At 47.3% G+C, this 23,497-nt stretch overlaps 1 protein-coding gene across 1 annotated transcript in view; it reads left to right on the forward strand.

The window, feature by feature from the left end:
* dph1 (diphthamide biosynthesis 1) overlaps positions 1-23,497 on the forward strand; it is a 146,967-nt gene that overhangs the window by 56,977 nt on the left and 66,493 nt on the right. Inside the window, 1 exon segment of the mRNA XM_029773206.1 lies at positions 19,641-19,762. Within this exon segment, the coding sequence (XP_029629066.1) occupies positions 19,641-19,762 (122 nt within the window).

The following is a 23,497-nucleotide window of genomic DNA, read 5'->3' on the forward strand; positions in this document are numbered from 1 at the left end:
CTGACATCCTTGGAGAGCTCTTTGGTCTGGGCCATGGTGGAGAGTTTGGAATCTGATTGATTGATTGCTTCTGTGGACAGGTGTCTTTTATACAGGTAACAAACTGAGATTAGATTAGGAGCACTCCCTTTAAGAGTGGGCTCCTAATCTCAGCTCATTACCTGTATAAAAGACACCTGGGAGCCAGAAATCTTTCTGATTGAGAGGGGGTCAAATACTTATTTCCCTCATTAAAATGCAAATCAATTTATAACATTTTTGACATGCGTTTTTCTGGATTTTTTTGTTATTCTCGCTCACTGTTCAAATAAACCTACCATTAAAATTATAGACTGACCATTTCTTTGTCAGTGGGCAAACGTACAAAATCAGCAGGGGATCAAATACTTTTTTCCCTCACTGTATCATCTCGCTCTCTCTATAATCTCTCTCTATTATCTCCCTTTCTCTATCGTCCCCTCTGTCTATAATCCTACTCTCTAATCTCTCTCTCTCTAATCTCTCTAGCATCTCTCTATATTATCGCCCTCTATCATCTCCCTCTAGCATCTCCCTCTAGCATCTCTCTATATCATCGCCCTCTATCATCTCCCTCCCTCTAGCATCTCCCTCTAGCATCTCTCTCTATCATCTCTCTCTTGTCTCCCTCTAGCATCTCCCTCTAGCATCTCTCTATCATCTCTCTCTTGTCTCCCTCTAGCATCTCCCTCTAGCATCTCACTCTAGCATCTCTCTATCATCTCTCTCTTGTCTCCCTCTAGCATCTCCCTCTAGCATCTCACTCTAGCATCTCTCTATCATCTCTCTCTTGTCTCCCTCTAGCATCTCCCTCTAGCATCTCACTATCATCTCTCTCTTGTCTCCCTCTAGCATCTCCCTCTAGCATCTCACTCTAGCATCTCTCTATCATCTCTCTCTTTTCTCCCTCTAGCATCTCCCTCTCTCATCTCCCACTCTGACACTAACTCAGTCAGACTTTCATTTTTCTCTATTTTCTCTCCCTCCATATTTTTGCCTTTCCTTTCTCTCTAACTTGATTCTTCTAAAGAGAAAATAACGAGGCTTCCTCTCCACTGAGTTGCCCTGCTATTACCCAGGGAAGTGCCTCTTCTCCTCCTCCAATATTCTCCCTCCATCCCTGCTCACAGACGCAGGACGAATAGGAGCTCTTGTCTGAAATGTAATGAAATAAAAGATGAGCCATCACCAGGTGCAGGATATAAATATGTCACACCCATAACCTGATTGTGTGTACGAGGAGAGGCTGAGTGATCTACATGATCGTAGTGTGTGTGTGTGTGTGTGTGTGTGCGTGTGGGTATTTCTACTGAATGTGACTGTGTTGTATGTTGTCTGGTCAGACGCTGCTGTCACACTTCCTCAGTGAAGTTGTCAGAGGGTGTCAGCACTTCCTGCTTATCTGGCTGTCTACCTCTCCCCTGAGACCACTCTCCTGTCTCCACTGTTATAAAACCGGCCTAGAATGGGCACCAGAGACACATGGCTAGCTTCACATATTGCTACGGCTCACTAATGGACTGAAAGGCCTACTGGGTGACACATCCTGGTGGCCATTGTCCAACATGGCCCCCAACCAGCGCCAAGGGGTTGAACTGGGTCACTTTCACAGAAATGATGGCATTGCATTCATCCCCTTGTCTGAAAAGAGTCACCCTGTAAAGCCAGATCTTATTCCACCTGATGTAAGACAAAGTAGGCTATTGTTCAGGGTTTGAGACATTTAGGAATGGAATGACCCTCTCAGTAAGTAAAACCCTGATGAAGGCCAAACGCGTTGGTTCTACTTTTAACAATAAATCTGCTTTTTTTTAATTGAATTCCATTGTCCTCCAAGTGTTGCTGAATCTCGTCTCCTCTCAGTAAGCTCAGCAGGCCAGGTCACTCCTTCTTCCCTTATTCCTCTGTTTCTCCCTCTTTTTCTCCTCCCTCTTCCTTCCTTGCACGCATACACCCCCTATACTTACAATCCCAGTCCCCGGGCTGGGGGGTGCACCGCGACACACAGCTGGGAGTTTCAAATATTTTTGCTGTTCATAAATCACAGCGACAGCAATGTGCCCATATTAAAGACAAGCATAGGGATCTCAGCATGCTGTGTCTGCTGTGTCTGCTGTCTCAATGGCTCATTTGTTGGTAAATGTTTTGTTTCATATGATTGGACCCTTTTTTTGAAGCGTGCTCACTGTGGTCTGTGTACAACTCCATTAGTCCATTCCCCTCGCAAACAACAGCAGACGTATTGAAGAATGTTGGTGGAGTTTGATGTGACTTGAGGTACACGCCACACACACACAGACAGCTGTTTGTATTGTCTGTCAGTCAGGTTGGTGTTGTGATGACTCTCCGTAGTAAAGTCAGACTTGTGTTTGGTCTGTTGGCTACTAGTTTCTGAAACATGATTGAATGCCCAACAAGTATGTCTTGAGGGGAGAAGTACTTAACATATTTCAATGCACATCCGCATCAAAACACATCTGGAGCGCAACGCGACAGGAATCATCGTAATAGAGGCTCGGTGACAACCCCAACACCTGTCAGCACCTAATCAAACAAATTAAAGCAGCATGTTAGTTAAAGCGCAAACAATTAATTGTCATAGGTTGAGAGGGTTTGTGTGGTGGTGCACTGATTCAGGACGATGGGGAAGTTTGTCAATCTGCCTGCTGCAGTGCTGAGAGAGAGGAGCTCTTTCTCACATGCTGGGCTCTGATGAAATCCCTGTCGCAGTCAGGCAAGGATTTCATCTCCCAAGGACAGCAGGAAGTGGATGGATCTACTTTCATGCTACCCTCATGATTCCCCTTGACAGTGGGAGAGAACGGTATCGATCCGCTATGTAAATAAAGCCCCCCGCTGATCTACAATGATACATTGTCACTAGTGATCCCTTAGTCAAGCTGTACAGTGAGTGTGTTTATGCATGCATACAAAGATGCGGGTCTGATTTTGAGTTTATGCATCTGTCTGTGCAGTACATAACCACAACTCTCCAATCACCTAGCTATGACCTCTGTTCTAACTGTCTGCTAAAGAGGGCCCCTAATTAACAAGGAGTTCACAGGCTTCTCGTCATCTAAATGACATCTTAATGACATTTCACTACAGCTGATATGCCCAGGAAATGGAGACGAGAGGGTGGGAGAGGGAGAGATGTGTTATCTCAGCCAATCGTTTATAAGTCCCGTGTGAGATGGGGCTTGAGGGTTGGGTGAGATGGGGCTTGAGGGTTGGGTGAGATGGGGCTTGAGGGTTGGGTGAGATGGGGCTTGAGGGTTGGGTGAGATGGGGCTTGAGGGTTGGGTGAGATGGGGCTTGAGGGTTGGGTGAGATGGGGCTTGAGGGTTGGGTGAGATGGGGCTTGAGGGTTGGGTGAGATGGGGCTTGAGGGTTGGGTGAGATGGGGCTTGAGGGTTGGGTGAGATGGAGCTTGAGGGTTGGGTGAGATGGGGCTTGAGGGTTGGGTGAGATGGGGCTTGAGGGTTGGGTGAGATGGGCTTGAGGGTTGGGTGAGATGGGGCTTGAGGGTTGGGTGAGATGGGGCTTGAGGGTTGGGTGAGATGGGGCTTGAGGGTTGGGTGAGATGGGGCTTGAGGGTTGGGTGAGATGGGGCTTGAGGGTTGGGTGAGATGGGGCTTGAGGGTTGGGTGAGATGGGGCTTGAGGGTTGGGTGAGATGGGGCTTGAGGGTTGGGTGAGATGGAGCTTGAGGGTTGGGTGAGATGGGGCTTGAGGGTTGGGTGAGATGGGGCTTGAGGGTTGGGTGAGATGGGGCTTGAGGGTTGGGTGAGATGGGGCTTGAGGGTTGGGTGAGATGGGGCTTGAGGGTTGGGTGAGATGGGGCTTGAGGGTTGGGTGAGATGGAGCTTGAGGGTTGGGTGAGATGGGGCTTGAGGGTTGGGTGAGATGGGGCTTGAGGGTTGGGTGAGATGGGGCTTGAGGGTTGGGTGAGATGGGGCTTGAGGGTTGGGTGAGATGGGGCTTGAGGGTTGGGTGAGATGGGGCTTGAGGGTTGGGTGAGATGGGGCTTGAGGGTTGGGTTGTTGTAAACACTGATAGCCGTCATTCTCTCTTTCTCTCTATACTTTTTCTTGTCCCTCCCTCAATGTTTCTGTTTCTCGTTCTCTTTCTCTCTCTCCCCATCTCTCTCTCTCTCCACCCTCTCTCTTTCCTCCTTTCTCTCCCTCGTTCAGCCCTTCTCTGGTGGAACAGGGGGATTGTGCTCCTCTTTGCTCTGCACTTCCTCTCCCGGTCTCAGGTAGCATCACATATCTCATTGGGGCCTCAGCTCTGTAATCAGATTCATTGCATTTATTACCCAGGTATTTCAGTGTACTCACGCAGTGGAAATAATCAGATGTGTAGCACCAATAAGATGGCATAATGTTATTTCTTGCAGATGGATGCTTTATCAGATACCGGTACACTAATATTCTGCAGTGCTGTCATTTGAATTGTAGATATTGCAGTATGCTACTAAGGTGGGTAGACTGCTGCTGTGGTGGGTAGACTGCTGCTGTGGTGGGTAGACTGCTGCTGTGGTGGGTAGACTGCTGCTGTGGTGGGTAGACTGCTGCTGTGGTGGGTAGACTGTTGCTGTGGTGGGTAGACTGCTGCTGTGGTGGGTAGACTGCTGCTGTGGTGGGTAGGCTGCTGCTGTGGTGGGTAGACTGCTGCTGTGGTGGGTAGACTGTTGCTGTGGTGGGTAGACTGTTGCTGTGGTGGGTAGACTGCTGCTGTGGTGGGTAGACTGCTACTGTGCTGCTGTGGTATGGTAGGTAGACTGCTACTGTGCTGCTGTGGTGGGTAGACTGCTGCTGTGGTGGGTAGACTGTTGCTGTGGTGGGTAGACTGTTGCTATGGTGGGTAGACTGCTGCTATGGTGGGTAGACTGCTGCTGCTGCGAATGCTGTGGTGGGTAGACTGTTGCTGTGGTGGGTAGACTGCTACTGTGGTGGGTAGACTGCTGCTGTGGTGGGTAGACTGCTACTAAGGTGGGTAGACTGCTGCTGTGGTGGGTAGACTGTTACTGTGGTGGGTAGACTGCTGCTGTGGTGGGTAGACTGCTGCTGTGGTGGGTAGACTGTTGCTGTGGTGGGTAGACTGCTGCTGGGGTGGGTAGACTACTGCTGTGGTGGGTAGACTGTTGCTGTGGTGGGTAGACTGTTGCTGTGGTGGGTAGACTGCTGCTGTGGTGGGTAGACTGCTGCTGTGGTGGGTAGACTGTTACTGTGGTGGGTAGACTGCTGCTGTGGTGGGTAGACTGTTACTGTGGTGGGTAGACTGTTACTGTGGTGGGTAGACTGCTGCTGTGGTGGGTAGACTGCTGCTGCTGCGAATGCTGTGGTGGGTAGACTGTTGCTGTGGTGGGTAGACTGTTGCTGTGGTGGGTAGACTGCTGCTGTGGTGGGTAGACTGCTGCTGTGGTGGGTAGACTGTTACTGTGGTGGGTAGACTGTTACTGTGGTGGGTAGACTGCTGCTGTGGTGGGTAGACTGCTACTGTGGTGGGTAGACTGTTACTGTGGTGGGTAGACTGTTGCTGTGGTGGGTAGACTGTTGCTGTGGTGGGTAGACTGTTGCTGTGGTGGGTAGACTGTTGCTGTGGTGGGTAGACTGTTGCTGTGGTGGGTAGACTGCTACTGTGGTGGGTAGACTGCTGCTGTGGTGGGTAGACTGCTGCTGTGGTGGGTAGACTGTTGCTGTGGTGGGTAGACTGTTGCTGTGGTGGGTAGACTGTTGCTGTGGTGGGTAGACTCTTACTGTTGTGGGTAGACTGCTGCTGTGGTGGGTAGACTGCTGCTGTGGTGGGTAGACTGTTGCTGTGGTGGGTAGACTGTTGCTGTGGTGGGTAGACTGTTGCTGTGGTGGGTAGACTTACTGTTGTGGGTAGACTGCTGCTGCTGCGAATGCTGTGGTGGGTAGACTGTTGCTGTGGTGGGTAGACTGCTACTGTGGTGGGTAGACTGCTGCTGTGGTGGGTAGACTGCTACTAAGGTGGGTAGACTGCTGCTGTGGTGGGTAGACTGTTACTGTGGTGGGTAGACTGCTGCTGTGGTGGGTAGACTGCTGCTGTGGTGGGTAGACTGTTACTGTGGAGGGTAGACTGTTGCTGTGGTGGGTAGACTGTTGCTGTGGTGGGTAGACTGCTGCTGTGGTGGGTAGACTGCTGCTGTGGTGGGTAGACTGTTACTGTGGTGGGTAGACTGCTGCTGTGGTGGGTAGACTGCTGCTGTGGTGGGTAGACTGTTACTGTGGTGGGTAGACTGCTGCTGTGGTGGGTAGACTGCTGCTGCTGCGAATGCTGTGGTGGGTAGACTGTTGCTGTGGTGGGTAGACTCTTACTGTTGTGGGTAGACTGCTGCTGTGGTGGGTAGACTGCTGCTGTGGTGGGTAGACTGTTGCTGTGGTGGGTAGACTGCTGCTGCTGCGAATGCTGTGGTGGGTAGACTGTTGCTGTGGTGGGTAGACTGCTACTGTGGTGGGTAGACTGCTGCTGTGGTGGGTAGACTGCTACTGTGGTGGGTAGACTGTTACTGTGGTGGGTAGACTGTTGCTGTGGTGGGTAGACTGTTGCTGTGGTGGGTAGACTGTTGCTGTGGTGGGTAGACTGTTGCTGTGGTGGGTAGACTGTTGCTGTGGTGGGTAGACTGTTGCTGTGGTGGGTAGACTGCTGCTGTGGTGGGTAGACTGCTGCTGTGGTGGGTAGACTGCTGCTGTGGTGGGTAGACTGTTGCTGTGGTGGGTAGACTCTTACTGTTGTGGATAGACTGTTGCTGTGGTGGGTAGACTGCTGCTGTGGTGGGTAGACTGTTGCTGTGGTGGGTAGACTGTTGCTGTGGTGGGTAGACTGTTGCTGTGGTGGGTAGACTCTTACTGTTGTGGGTAGACTGTTGCTGTGGTGGGTAGACTGCTGCTGTGGTGGGTAGACTGCTGCTGTGGTGGGTAGACTGTTGCTGTGGTGGGTAGACTCTTACTGTTGTGGGTAGACTGCTGCTGTGGTGGGTAGACTGTTGCTGTGGTGGGTAGACTGTTGCTGTGGTGGGTAGACTCTTACTGTTGTGGGTAGACTGTTACTGTGGAGGGTAGACTGTTACTGTGGTGGGTAGACTGTTGCTGTGGTGGGTAGACTCTTACTGTTGTGGGTAGACTGTTACTGTTGTGGGTAGACTGTTACTGTGGAGGGTAGACTGTTACTGTGGTGGGTAGACTGTTGCTGTGGTGGTTAGACTCTTACTGTGGAGGGTAGACTGTTACTGTGGAGGGTAGACTGTTACTGTGGTGAGTAGACTGTTGCTGTGGTGGGTAGACTCTTACTGTTGTGGGTAGACTGTTACTGTTGTGGGTAGACTGTTACTGTGGAGGGTAGACTGTTACTGTGGTGGGTAGACTGTTGCTGTGGTGGGTAGACTCTTACTGTGGAGGGTAGACTGTTACTGTGGAGGGTAGACTGTTACTGTGGTGGGTAGACTGTTGCTGTGGTGGGTAGACTGTTGCTGTGGTGGGTAGACTCTTACTGTTGTGGGTAGACTGTTACTGTGGAGGGTAGACTGTTACTGTGGTGGGTAGACTGTTGCTGTGGTGGGTAGACTGTTGCTGTTGTGGGTAGACTGTTACTGTGGAGGGTAGACTGTTACTGTGGTTGGTAGACTGTTGCTGTGGTGGGTAGACTCTTACTGTTGTGGGTAGACTGTTACTGTTGTGGGTAGACTGTTACTGTGGAGGGTAGACTGTTACTGTGGTGGGTAGACTGTTGCTGTGGTGGGTAGACTCTTACTGTTGTGGGTAGACTGTTACTGTGGAGGGTAGACTGTTACTGTGGTGGGTAGACTGTTGCTGTGGTGGGTAGACTCTTACTGTGGAGGGTAGACTGTTACTGTGGAGGGAAGACTGTTACTGTGGTGGGTAGACTGTTGCTGTGGTGGGTAGACTGTAGGGCATCTCTCTTCAGCATTCTTGTGGGATAGCCGTATATATTTTTAGCTGGGAGGCATACATTTATGCAGCTCTAACAATGTCATTAGTATGCCTGTGGTGGGTAGACTGTTGCTGTGGTGGGTAGACTCTTACTGTGGTGGGTAGACTGTTACTGTGGTGGGTAGACTGTTACTGTGGTGGGTAGACTGTTACTGTGGAGGGTAGACTGTTACTGTGGAGGGTAGACTGTTGCTGTGGTGGGTAGACTGTTACTGTGGAGGGTAGACTGTAACTGTGGAGGGTAGACTGTTGCTGTGGTGGGTAGACTGTTGCTGTGGAGGGTAGACTGTTGCTGTGGTGGGTAGACTGTTACTGTGGAGGGTAGACTGTTACTGTGGTGGGTAGACTGTTGCTGTGGTGGGTAGACTGTTACTGTGGAGGGTAGACTGTTACTGTGGTGGGTAGACTGTAGGGCATCTCTCTTCAGCATTCTTGTGGGATAGCCGTATATATTTTTAGCTGGGAGGCATACATTTATGCAGCTCTAACAATGTCATTAGTATGTCTTAAAAGAACAGCTGCGATGAGATTTAAGGAAGCCTATTGTTCAGAGAGAGCTACTAACACTTAGTATCATAGTCTCCCATTATCATGATCCCTCGATTACACAGCTCTCTCTCTGTCACACACACACACACACACACACACACACACACACACACACACACACACACACACTGAAATCAAGACCTTGACGAGAGAAAGGATAAGAGAATAATATGTTGGAAGGACAATATTGATTTACTGGATGAGTTCCCTTCATCCATGTGTCTGTGTTTTACTAGGCTCAGGTGGACTGTAGTGTCCTTCACACCAGAGCAGCCATTAGAGCAAGAGAGAGAGGGAAATGGAGAAGAGAACAAATATAAAGAGAGTCCATGCCCCGCTGGAGGGTGAAGGTAGTCGAGCACTGAGAGACAGAGAGAGAGGAGAGGGACAGGGATTCAGAGAAAGATAGATATAAAAAGAGAGGGGGAATTAGAGAAGGAGATGGGTGCAAACAGAGAGACGAGAAAGTTCAAAGTTCAGACTCTATCTCTTATTAAACTGAAGGTTGAAGGTACAATGAACACCAGTGAAAGAGAGAAATGAAAACAGGGAGAGAGGGAGGACATGGCATCTGTAGCCTGTGTCCAGTATCTAATAGTTTGCGGACTGGGCAGTAGTAGACAGCCAGCTGTTGTTAGTCAGACTGTGTTGGTGGGTAGGCTACACTGTCTGTTGCAGTCTCCTGTTTTCACCTTTATTCTCGCTTTTAATACTACCTATATTAGCTAGCCTAAATATGTCAAAACACACTCACTAAACTTCAACACCCCCTCTCCTCATCTCCAGTTCTCTTTCCCCACTCTGTGCTTTATCCATTCACACCTCTCTTTCCCCACTCTGTGCTTTATCCATTCACACCTCTCTTTCCCCACTCTGTGCTTTATCCATTCACACCTCTCTTTCCCCACTCTGTGCTTTATCCATTCACACCTCTCTTTCCCCACTCTGTGCTTTATCCATTCACACCTCTCTTTCCTCACTCTGTACTTTATCCATTCACACCTCTCTTTCCCCACTCTGTGCTTTATCCATTCACACCTCTCTTTCCCCACTCTGTACTTTATCCATTCACACCTCTCTTTCCCCGCTCTGTACTTTATCCATTCACACCTCTCTTTCCCCGCTCTGTACTTTATCCATTCACACCTCTCTTTCCCCGCTCTGTACTTTATCCATTCACACCTCTCTTTCCCCGCTCTGTACTTTATCCATTCACACCTCTCCACTCTGCTTATCCATCACACCTCTCTTTCCCACTTGTCCTTTATACCATTCACACCTCTCTTCCCCACTCTGTGCTTTATCCATTCACACCTCTCTTTCCCCACTCTGTACTTTATCCATTCACACCTCTCTTTCCCCATCTCTGTGCTTTATCCATTCACACCTCTCTTTCCCCACTCTGTACCTTTATCCATTCACACCTCTCTTTCCCCACTCTGTGCTTTATCCAGTCACACCTCTCTTTTCCCCGCTCTGTGCTTTATCCATTCACACCTCTCTTTCCTCACTCTGTACTTTATCCATTCACACCTCTCTTTCCCCACTCTGTCCTTTATCCATTCACACCTCTCTTTCCCCACTCTGTGCTTTATCCATTCACACCTCTCTTTCCCCGCTCTGTACTTTATCCATTCACACCTCTCTTTCCCCACTCTGTCCTTTATCCATTCACACCTCTCTTTCCCCACTCTGTGCTTTATCCATTCACACCTCTCTTCCCCACTCTGTACTTTATCCATTCACACCTCTCTTTCCCCCACTCTGTACTTTATCCATTCACACCCTCTCTTTCCCCACTCTGTACTTATCCATTCACACCTCTTTCCCCACTCTGTGCTTTATCCATTCACACCTCTCTTTCCCCAATCTGTACTTTATCCATTCACACCTCTCTTTCCCCACTCTGTACTTTATCCATTCACACCTCTCTTTCCCCCACTCTGTGCTTTATCCATTCACACCTCTCTTTCCCCACTCTGTACTTTATCCATTCCCCCCTCTCTTTCCCCACTCTGTACTTTATCCATTCACACCTCTCTTTCCCCACTCTGTACTTTATCCATTCACACCTCTCTTTCCCCACTCTGTGCTTTATCCATTCACACCTCTCTTTCCCCACTCTGTACTTTATCCATTCACACCTCTCTTTCCCCACTCTGTACTTTATCCATTCACACCTCTCTTTCCCCACTCTGTACTTTATCCATTCACACCTCTCTTTCCCCACTCTGTGCTTTATCCATTCACACCTCTCTTTCCCCACTCTGTACTTTATCCATTCACACCTCTCTTTCCCCACTCTGTACTTTATCCATTCACACCTCTCTTTCCCCGCTCTGTGCTTTATCCATTCACACCTCTCTTTCCCCACTCTGTACTTTATCCATTCACACCTCTCTTTCCCCGCTCTGTGCTTTATCCATTCACACCTCTCTTTCCCCGCTCTGTGCTTTATCCATTCACACCTCTCTTTCCTCGCTCTGTGCTTTATCCATTCACACCTCTCTTTCCCCGCTCTGTACTTTATCCATTCACACCTCTCTTTCCCCACTCTGTGCTTTATCCATTCACACCTCTCTTTCCCCGCTCTGTACTTTATCCATTCACACCTCTCTTTCCCCACTCTGTCCTTTATCCATTCACACCTCTCTTCCCCACTCTGTGCTTTATCCATTCACACCTCTCTTTCCCCACTCTGTGCTTTATCCATTCACACCTCTCTTTCCCCACTCTGTGCTTTATCCATTCACACCTCTCTTTCCCCAATCTGTACTTTATCCATTCACACCTCTCTTTCCCCACTCTGTGCTTTATCCATTCACACCTCTCTTTCCCCACTCTGTACTTTATCCATTCACACCTCTCTTTCCCCACTCTGTCCTTTATCCATTCACACCTCTCTTTCCCCACTCTGTGCTTTATCCATTCACACCTCTCTTTCCCCACTCTGTGCTTTATCCATTCACACCTCTCTTTCCCCACTCTGTGCTTTATCCATTCACACCTCTCTTTCCCCACTCTGTGCTTTATCCATTCACACCTCTCTTTCCCCACTCTGTACTTTATCCATTCACACCTCTCTTTCCCCACTCTGTACTTTATCCATTCACACCTCTCTTTCCCCACTCTGTCCTTTATCCATTCACACCTCTCTTTCCCCACTCTGTACTTTATCCATTCACACCTCTCTTTCCCCACTCTGTGCTTTATCCATTCACATCTCTCTTTCCCCACTCTGTGCTTTATCCATTCACACCTCTCTTTCCCCACTCTGTACTTTATCCATTCACACCTCTCTTTCCCCACTCTGTACTTTATCCATTCACACCTCTCTTTCCCCACTCTGTCCTTTATCCATTCACACCTCTCTTTCCCCGCTCTGTGCTTTATCCATTCACACCTCTCTTTCCCCGCTCTGTGCTTTATCCATTCACACCTCTCTTTCCTCGCTCTGTGCTTTATCCATTCACACCTCTCTTTCCCCGCTCTGTACTTTATCCATTCACACCTCTCTTTCCCCCACTCTGTGCTTTATCCATTCACACCTCTCTTTCCCCGCTCTGTACTTTATCCATTCACACCTCTCTTTCCCCACTCTGTCCTTTATCCATTCACACCTCTCTTTCCCCACTCTGTGCTTTATCCATTCACACCTCTCTTTCCCCACTCTGTGCTTTATCCATTCACACCCTTCCCTCTGTACCTTCCCCACTCTGTACTTTATCCATTCACCTCTCTTTCCCCACTCTGTACTTTATCCATTCACACCTCTCTTTCCCCCACTCTGTACTTTATCCATTCACACCTCTCTTTCCCCACTCTGTACTTTATCCATTCACACCTCTCTTTCCCCACTCTGTGCTTTATCCATTCACACCTCTCTTTCCCCACTCTGTGCTTTATCCATTCACACCTCTCTTTCCCCACTCTGTACTTTATCCATTCACACCTCTCTTTCCCCACTCTGTGCTTTATCCATTCACACCTCTCTTTCCCCACTCTGTGCTTTATCCATTCACACCTCTCTTTCCCCACTCTGTGCTTTATCCATTCACACCTCTCTTTCCCCACTCTGTGCTTTATCCATTCACACCTCTCTTTCCCCCACTCTGTACTTTATCCATTCACACCTCTCTTTCCCCACTCTGTGCTTTATCCATTCACATCTCTCTTTCCCCACTCTGTGCTTTATCCATTCACACCTCTCTTTCCCCACTCTGTACTTTATCCATTCACACCTCTCTTTCCCCACTCTGTACTTTATCCATTCACACCTCTCTTTCCCCACTCTGTACTTTATCCATTCACACCTCTCTTTCCCCACTCTGTCCTTTATCCATTCTCACCTCTCTTTCCCCACTCTGTGCTTTATCCATTCACACCTCTCTTTCCCCACTCTGTGCTTTATCCATTCACACCTCTCTTTCCCCACTCTGTACTTTATCCATTCACACCTCTCTTTCCCCACTCTGTGCTTTATCCATTCACACCTCTCTTTCCCCACTCTGTGCTTTATCCATTCACACCTCTCTTTCCCCACTCTGTGCTTTATCCATTCACACCTCTCTTTCCCCACTCTGTGCTTTATCCATTCACACCTCTCTTTCCCCACTCTGTACTTTATCCATTCACACCTCTCTTTCCCCACTCTGTGCTTTATCCATTCACACCTCTCTTTCCCCACTCTGTACTTTATCCATTCACACCTCTCTTTCCCCACTCTGTACTTTATCCATTCACACCTCTCTTTCCCCACTCTGTACTTTATCCATTCACACCTCTCTTTCCCCACTCTGTCCTTTATCCATTCTCACCTCTCTTTCCCCACTCTGTGCTTTATCCATTCACACCTCTCTTTCCCCACTCTGTGCTTTATCCATTCACACCTCTCTTCCCCACTCTGTACTTTATCCATTCACACCTCTCTTTCCCCAATCTGTGCTTTATCCATTCACACCTCTCTTTCCCCACTCTGTGCTTTATCCATTCACACCTCTCTTTCCCCACTCTGTGCTTATCCATTCACACCTCTCTTTCCCCACTCTGTGCTTTATCCATTCACACCTCTCTTTCCCCACTCTGTGCTTTATCCATTCACACCTCTCTTTCCCCACTCTGTGCTTTATCCATTCACACCTCTCTTTCCCCACTCTGTGCTTTATCCATTCACACCTCTCTTTCCCCACTCTGTACTTTATCCATTCACACCTCTCTTTCCCCACTCTGTACTTTATCCATTCACACCTCTCTTTCCCCACTCTGTACTTATCCATTCACACCTCTCTTTCCCCACTCTGTACTTTATCCATTCACACCTCTCTTTCCCCACTCTGTACTTTATCCATTCACACCTCTCTTTCCCCGCTCTGTACTTTATCCATTCACACCTCTCTTTCCCCGCTCTGTGCTTTATCCATTCACACCTCTCTTTCCCCACTCTGTACTTTATCCATTCACACCTCTCTTCCCCACTCTGTGCTTTATCCATTCACACCTCTCTTTCCCCACTCTGTACTTATCCATTCACACCTCTCTTTCCCCGCTCTGTACTTTATCCATTCACACCTCTCTTTCCCCACTCTGTGCTTTATCCATTCACACCTCTCTTTCCCCGCTCTGTGCTTTATCCATTCACACCTCTCTTTCCCCACTCTGTGCTTTATCCATTCACACCTCTCTTTCCCCACTCTGTACTTTATCCATTCACACCTCTCTTTCCCCACTCTGTGCTTATCCCCACTCTCTTTCACTGTACTTTATCCATTCACACCTCTCTTTCCCCACTCTGTGCTTTATCCATTCACACCTCTCTTTCCCCACTCTGTGCTTTATCCATTCACACCTCTCTTTCCCCACTCTGTGCTTTATCCATTCACACCTCTCTTTCCCCACTCTGTGCTTTATCCATTCACAGCTCTCTTTCCCCACTCTGTGCTTTATCCATTCACACCTCTCTTTCCCCACTCTGTACTTTATCCATTCACACCTCTCTTTCCCCACTCTGTGCTTTATCCATTCACACCTCTCTTTCCCCAGTCTGTACTTTATCCATTCACACCTCTCTTTCCCCACTCTGTGCTTTATCCATTCACACCTCTCTTCCCCACTCTGTGCTTTATCCATTCACACCTCTCTTTCCCCAGTCTGTACTTTATCCATTCACACCTCTCTTTCCCCAGTCTGTACTTTATCCATTCACACCTCTCTTTCCCCACTCTGTACTTTATCCATTCACACCTCTCTTTCCCCACTCTGTCCTTTATCCATTCACACCTCTCTTTCCCCACTCTGTCCTTTATCCATTCACACCTCTCTTTCCCCACTCTCTCCTTTATCCATTCACACCTCTCTTTCCCCACTCTGTCCTTTATCCATTCACACCTCTCTTTCCTCACTCTCTCCTTTATCCATTCACACCTCTCTTTCCCCACTCTGTACTTTATCCATTCACACCTCTCTTTCCCCGCTCTGTACTTTATCCATTCACACCTCTCTTTCCCCGCTCTGTACTTTATCCATTCACACCTCTCTTTCCCCACTCTGTCCTTTATCCATTCACACCTCTCTTTCCCCACTCTGTGCTTTATCCATTCACACCTCTCTTTCCCCACTCTGTACTTTATCCATTCACACCTCTCTTTCCCCCACTCTGTCCTTATCCATTCACACCTCTCTTTCCCCACTCTGTGCTTTATCCATTCACACCTCTCTTTCCCCACTCTGTGCTTTATCCATTCACACCTCTCTTTCCCCACTCTGTGCTTTATCCATTCACACCTCTCTTTCCCCACTCTGTGCTTTATCCATTCACACCTCTCTTTCCCCACTCTGTGCTTTATCCATTCACACCTCTCTTTCCCCACTCTGTACTTTATCCATTCACACCTCTCTTTCCCCACTCTGTACTTTATCCATTCCACACCTCTCTTTCCCCACTCTGTACTTTATCCATTCACACCTCTCTTTCCCCACTCTGTACTTTATCCATTCACACCTCTCTTTCCCCACTCTGTGCTTTATCCATTCACACCTCTCTTTCCCCACTCTGTACTTTATCCATTCACACCTCTCTTTCCCCACTCTGTACTTATCCATTCACACCCTCTCTTTCCCCACTCTGTGCTTTATCCATTCACACCTCTCTTTCCCCACTCTGTGCTTTATCCATTCACACCTCTCTTTCCCCACTCTGTGCTTTATCCATTCACACCTCTCTTTCCCCACTCTGTACTTTATCCATTCACACCTCTCTTTCCCCACTCTGTACTTTATCCATTCACACCTCTCTTTCCCCACTCTGTGCTTTATCCATTCACACCTCTCTTTCCCCACTCTGTACTTTATCCATTCACACCTCTCTTTTCCCACTCTGTGCTTTATCCATTCACACCTCTCTTTCCCCACTCTGTACTTTATCCATTCACACCTCTCTTTCCCCACTCTTTACTTTATTCATTCACACCTCTCTTTCCCCACTCTGTACTTTATCCATTCACACCTCTCTTTCCCCACTCTGTACTTTATCCATTCACACCTCTCTTTCCCCACTCTGTACTTTATCCATTCACACCTCTCTTTCCCCACTCTGTGCTTTATCCATTCACACCTCTCTTTCCCCACTCTGTACTTTATCCATTCACACCTCTCTTTCCCCACTCTGTACTTTATCCATTCACACCTCTCTTTCCCCACTCTGTGCTTTATCCATTCACACCTCTCTTTCCCCAGTCTGTACTTTATCCATTCACACCTCTCTTTCCCCACTCTGTGCTTTATCCATTCACACCTCTCTTTCCCCACTCTGTGCTTTATCCATTCACACCTCTCTTTCCCCACTCTGTGCTTTATCCATTCACACCTCTCTTTCCCCACTCTGTGCTTTATCCATTCACACCTCTCTTTCCCCACTCTGTACTTTATCCATTCACACCTCTCTTTCCCCACTCTGTGCTTTATCCATTCACACCTCTCTTTCCCCACTCTGTACTTTATCCATTCACACCTCTCTTTCCCCACTCTGTCCTTTATCCATTCACACCTCTCTTTCCCCGCTCTGTACTTTATCCATTCACACCTCTCTTTCCCCGCTCTGTGCTTTATCCATTCACACCTCTCTTTCCCCACTCTGTGCTTTATCCATTCACACCTCTCTTTCCCCACTCTGTGCTTTATCCATTCACACCTCTCTTTCCCCACTCTGTGCTTTATCCATTCACACCTCTCTTTCCCCGCTCTGTACTTTATCCATTCACACCTCTCTTTCCCCGCTCTGTGCTTTATCCATTCACACCTCTCTTTCCCCACTCTGTGCTTTATCCATTCACACCTCTCTTTCCCCACTCTGTGCTTTATCCATTCACACCTCTCTTTCCCCACTCTGTACTTTATCCATTCACACCTCTCTTTCCCCACTCTGTGCTTTATCCATTCACACCTCTCTTTCCCCACTCTGTCCTTTATCCATTCACACCTCTCTTTCCCCACTCTGTGCTTTATCCATTCACACCTCTCTTTCCCCACTCTGTGCTTTATCCATTCACACCTCTCTTTCCCCACTCTGTGCTTTATCCATTCACACCTCTCTTTCCCCACTCTGTACTTTATCCATTCACACCTCTCTTTCCCCACTCTGTGCTTTATCCATTCACACCTCTCTTTCCCCACTCTGTACTTTATCCATTCACACCTCTCTTTCCCCACTCTGTACTTTATCCATTCACACCTCTCTTTCCCCACTCTGTGCTTTATCCATTCACACCTCTCTTTCCCCACTCTGTGCTTTATCCATTCACACCTCTCTTTCCCCACTCTGTACTTTATCCATTCACACCTCTCTTTCCCCACTCTGTCCTTTATCCATTCACACCTCTCTTTCCCCACTCTGTACTTTATCCATTCACACCTCTCTTTCCCCACTCTGTACTTTATCCATTCACACCTCTCTTTCCCCACTCTGTGCTTTATCCATTCACACCTCTCTTTCCCCACTCTGTGCTTTATCCATTCACACCTCTCTTTCCCCACTCTGTGCTTTATCCATTCACACCTCTCTTTCCCCACTCTGTGCTTTATCCATTCACACCTCTCTTTCCCCACTCTGTGCTTTATCCATTCACACCTCTCTTTCCCCACTCTGTACTTTATCCATTCACACCTCTCTTTCCCCGCTCTGTACTTTATCCATTCACACCTCTCTTTCCCCGCTCTGTACTTTATCCATTCACACCTCTCTTTCCCCGCTCTGTACTTTATCCATTCACACCTCTCTTTCCCCGCTCTGTACTTTATCCATTCACACCTCTCTTTCCCCACTCTGTGCTTTATCCATTCACACCTCTCTTTCCCCACTCTGTCCTTTATCCATTCACACCTCTCTTTCCCCACTCTGTGCTTTATCCATTCACACCTCTCTTTCCCCACTCTGTACTTTATCCATTCACACCTCTCTTTCCCCACTCTGTGCTTTATCCATTCACACCTCTCTTTCCCCACTCTGTACTTTATCCATTCACACCTCTCTTTCCCCACTCTGTGCTTTATCCATTCACACCTCTCTTTCCCCACTTTTCTGCATTCACTCCTTTTATTCAGTGTTAAGTAGTTTTACTTTGCATTTTAATCCCCCGGAAGGGATGATGAGATGCAGAATGAATTAATTTACTGCTTTTAATATATTCAAGCAAAAGAAAAACAAAACTGCTTTAGCTTTGTGGATTTCTCCTAAGAACAGACCTTCTGTAGTAGATGTATGTAATGTGGAGTTGAGGATAGGGAAGTTGAAAGTATGTTTATGCTAAGACCACAGATGGACAGATCATCTGTAATTGACCCTGCCTCTGCAGTTTCCATCCAGATGTGCTATAAATCCATACTTGGGCCAGAACCCTATTGCCCTGTCCCCCTCCCCCGTATTTGTCCTTACTTACCCCTACCCCCCACTAAGTCTCTATTTATACTGACCCTCTAATATATCTCTTCTGTTGATGCAGACTGACTGACTGATTGCTGCTCTGTTGTTCAATGATGATTGGCTCCTGTTCAGGGACAACCAACCAACCTTACTGCTCTATAGGCCCTATTGATGTTTGGCATGTCAATCATAAAGGGATGGAAAAGCAATATCTGAGTGATATGACTCATATGAGTCGCTCCTAATCCCCCTACTTGACTTGTCCCAGTCAGAGACAACCAGTACATGGTGAGACTGGGGATTGATCTACTTAATGACTTGTCCCAGTCAGAGACAACCAGTACATGGTGAGACTGGGGATTGATCTACTTAATGACTTGTCCCAGTCAGAGACAACCAGTACATGGTGAGACTGGGGATTGATCTACTTAATGACTTGTCCCAGTCAGAGACAACCAGTACATGGTGAGACTGGGGATTGATCTACTTAATGACTTGTCCCAGTCAGAGACAACCAGTACATTGTGAGACTGGGGATTGATCTACTTAATGACTTGTTCCAGTCAGAGACAGCCAGTACATGGTAACATGCTGAGACTGGGGATTGATCTACTTAATGACTTGTCCCAGTCAGAGACAGCCAGTACATGGTAACATGCTGAGACTGGGGATTGATCTACTTAATGACTTGTCCCAGTCAGAGACAGCCAGTACATGGTGACATGCTGAGACTGGGGATTGATCTACTTAATGACTTGTCCCAGTCAGAGACAGCCAGTACATGGTGACATGCTGAGACTGGGGATTGATCTACTTAATGACTTGTCCCAGTCAGAGACAGCCAGTACATGGTAACATGCTGAGACTGGGGATTGATCTACTTAATGACTTGTCCCAGTCAGAGACAGCCAGTACATGGTAACATGCTGAGACTGGGATTGATCCCGGTGACCCTATCAGGATGCTCGGAACTGGGTGGGGTATCGCTCGCCATGGTAACCGTCGGGAGAGGGGGAGGTCAGTGGGGCTAATAGACTGAGCTGTGTGTGTTTGTTGACAGTTCAGGGACAGTTCAGTTTGTGCTCATGTACGGTCAGAGGAGTGGTTTTTATCATAGTGTGTGTTTGTGTGTGTGTGTGTGTGTGTGTGTGTGTGTGTGTGTGTGTGTGTGTGTGTGTGTCCCAGGTTCACAGAGGCAGACACCATTGTGATGGGGGATGTGACGTACGGAGCCTGCTGCGTGGACAACTTCACGGCTCGGGCCCTGGGGGCAGACTTCATGGTGCACTACGGCCACAGCTGCCTCAGTGAGTCTCTCTCTCTCTCACACACACAAGAACACACACAAGAACACACACACACACACACACAAGAACACACACACACACACAAGAACACACACACAAGAACACACACACACAAGAACACACACACACACACACAAGAACACACACACACACACACACACAAGAACACACACACACACACACAAGAACACACACACACACACACACACACACAAGAACACAAGAACACACACACACACACAAGAACACAAGAACACACACACACACACACACAAGAACACACACACACACACACACACACAAGAACACACACACACAAGAACACACACACACACACAAGAACACACACACACAAGAACACACACACACAAGAACACACACACACACACACAAGAACACACACACACAAGAACACAAACACACACACACACACACAAGAACACACACACAAGAACACAAACACACACACACACACACACACACACACACACAAGAGCACACACACACAAGAACACAAACACACACACACACACAAACACACACACACAACACACACACACACACAACACACACACACACCACACACACACACACACACACACACACACAAGAACACAAACACACACACACACACAAGAACACAAACACACACACACACACACACACACACACACACACACAAGAACACAAACACACACACACACACACAAGAACACAAACACACACACACACAAGAACACAAACACACACACACACAAGAACACACACACACAAGAACACACACACACACAAGAACACACACACACACACACACAAGAACAAACACACACACACACACATGAACACAAACACACACACACACAGAAGAACACAAACACACACACAGACAAGAACACACACACACAAGAACACACACGCACACACAAGAACACACACACACACAAGAACAAACACACACACACAAGAACACACACACACACACAAGAACAAACACACACACACACAAGAACACACACACACACACACAAGAACGAACACACACACACACACAAGAACAAACACACACACACACACACACACAAGAACAAACACACACAAGAACAAACACACACACACACACACACACAAGAGCAAACACACACGACTCAGACACAAGGCATCTACTCATTAGTAATGGAATCCCGTCCCTAAAGCATACGCAAACATAAATACACACACACCAGGGTTTCCGTTAGCCAGCTTTTGCCCCCCCCCCCCCCCCCCCCCCCCCAAATGAAAAGCTGTTGAATGACCTGGGGAAAAAAACACCATTGCTTAATAATGCTTATTATTCATTGATGGAAATACATTTGACTGTCATGCTTATCAGTCTATAGGTTAATTAGCAGAATTAAATTGTCCTTTGTGTATTTGTGTTAGTTATTTATCCAACACAACTATCACAGCACACAGAGACTATGTTGAGCTGGATTTCTCCTGCAGATCCTCAGCTGGTTGCTGCCAGAGTAAACATGTTTCTATAAACCCATTCATTACACAACAAATGTTTTATTAGTGTTTATTTTTTCTCCCTTTTTCTCCCTGATTTCATGGTGTCCAATTGGTAGTTACAGTCTTGTCCCATCGCTGCAACTCCCATACGGACTCGGGAGAGGCGAAGGTCGAGAGCCGTGCGTCCTCCAAAACACAACACAATCTAGCCAAGGTGCACTGCTTCTTGACACAATGCCCGCTTAACCCGGAAGCCAGCTGCACCAATGTGTCGGAGGAAGCACCGTACATTGCACCCGGCCCGCCACAGGAGTCGCTAGAGCGCGATGGGACAAGAACATCCCTACCGGCCACCCCATGGGTCTCCCAGTCGCGGCCAGCTGCAACAGAGCCTGGACTTGAACCAGGATCTCTAGTGCCTTAGACCACTGCGCCACTCGGCCAGCTGCAACAGAGCCTGGACTTGAACCAGGATCTCTAGTGCCTTAGACCACTGCGCCACTCGGCCAGCTGCAACAGAGCCTGGACTTGAACCAGGATCTCTAGTGCCTTAGACCACTGCGCCACTCGGCCAGCTGCAACAGAGCCTGGACTTGAACCAGGATCTCTAGTGCCTTAGACCACTGCGCCACTCGGCCAGCTGCAACAGAGCCTGGACTTGAACCAGGATCTCTAGTGCCTTAGACCACTGCGCCACTCGGGAGGCGCCCATTGCACAACAATTCTAAATGCAATTGCGTGTTAAAAACAGTTTTGTGCACTATTAAAAATATGTACTATTTTGATTTCTCAACTGGAAATTGAATCGTGCCTCCCATTCACCAGTCAAGTGCAGGAAACAGGCTAACAACCCGTCACACACCACTTTACAATGTGAGCTGGAGGCAGTATGCTTTTTCAACACTTACTTCACTGTTTGAAACCTAAATGTTTATTTCATATTATGGAGGCATGTCTTACCTTGTTTCAAAGTAGCCTGTAGGCAAAATCCCACCATTGAAACATGGATGCAATTCAAAACGTTTTTGTTTCTCAAAATAATTGTCACGTAGTTAATCATACAATTCTGAATTAAAATGATAAATAATTTCAAAGTTAAAAGTCAACTAATGCAAAATCACCAGCCTTATTGGCTAAAATGAGCGCATGAAACTCATAGCCTTTAGGCCAATGCAGCAGTAGGCCTATAACTTCTGTTGTGCTTTCACATTAAGGATTGGTGATTATTGAGGGGGAGATTATTGGAAAGATTTATCAACTAGCTTACTGTGAGGATCTATAGCTTTAATATATTACATTTGCAATGGATGGGAAAAAGTACAACACTTTCCTTCATTTCCATGCAGCAGACCAGGTACTTATTTCCATGAGTGTTCAGGTGCGTGTGCTCCCTCAATATTATCAGGACAGAGAAACCAGACTCATGCTTATTGCTCACATGGAGCACTCCAAACAATGAACAATGAAAAAATTGACAAATCTCGTAAATGATGCTTATGAAATAAACCAAAGCTTGTTTCTCACAAGTGTAGCAGGTTGTGAACTCTCCAAATAACGTTTCCACTCTGAGAATGAGAACGGTAAATGACTGTAATTAATACATGCATTAACAGAAATGTATGTAAACAAATGACGCCGATTAACAGTACATTTACTACTGGTGACATACAGTACCAGTCAATAGTTGGACACCTACTCATTCAAGGGTTTTTCTTTATTTTGGCTTTTTTCTACATTGTAGAATAATACTGAAGACATCAAAACTATGAAATAACACATGGAATCATGTAGTAACCAAAAAAGTGTTAAACAAATCTAAATATATTTTAGATTTGAGATTCTTCAAAGTAGCCACCCTTTACCTTGATGACAGCTTTGCACACTTGTCACCTGGAATGAATTTCAATTAACAGGTGTGCCTTGTTAAAAGTTAATTAGTGAAATTTCTTCCCTTCTTAGTTCGTTTGAGCCAATCAGTTGTGTTGTGACAAGGTAGTGTTGGTAGGTAGAAGATAGCCCTATTTGGCAAAAGAATAGCTGAAATCAACAAAGAGAAACGACAGTCCATCATTACTTTAAGACATGAAGGTCAGTCAATCCGGAAAATGTCAAGATCTTTGAAAGTTTCTTCCAAGTGCAGTCGCAAAAACCATCACGCGCCATGATGAAACTGGCTCTCATGAGGACCGCCACAGGAATGGAAGACCCAGAGTTACCTCTGCTGCAGAGGATCAGTACATTGGA

The sequence above is a fragment of the Salmo trutta genome, chromosome 13 (assembly GCF_901001165.1).
Source record: "Salmo trutta chromosome 13, fSalTru1.1, whole genome shotgun sequence".
Taxonomy (NCBI): Eukaryota; Metazoa; Chordata; class Actinopteri; order Salmoniformes; family Salmonidae; genus Salmo; species Salmo trutta.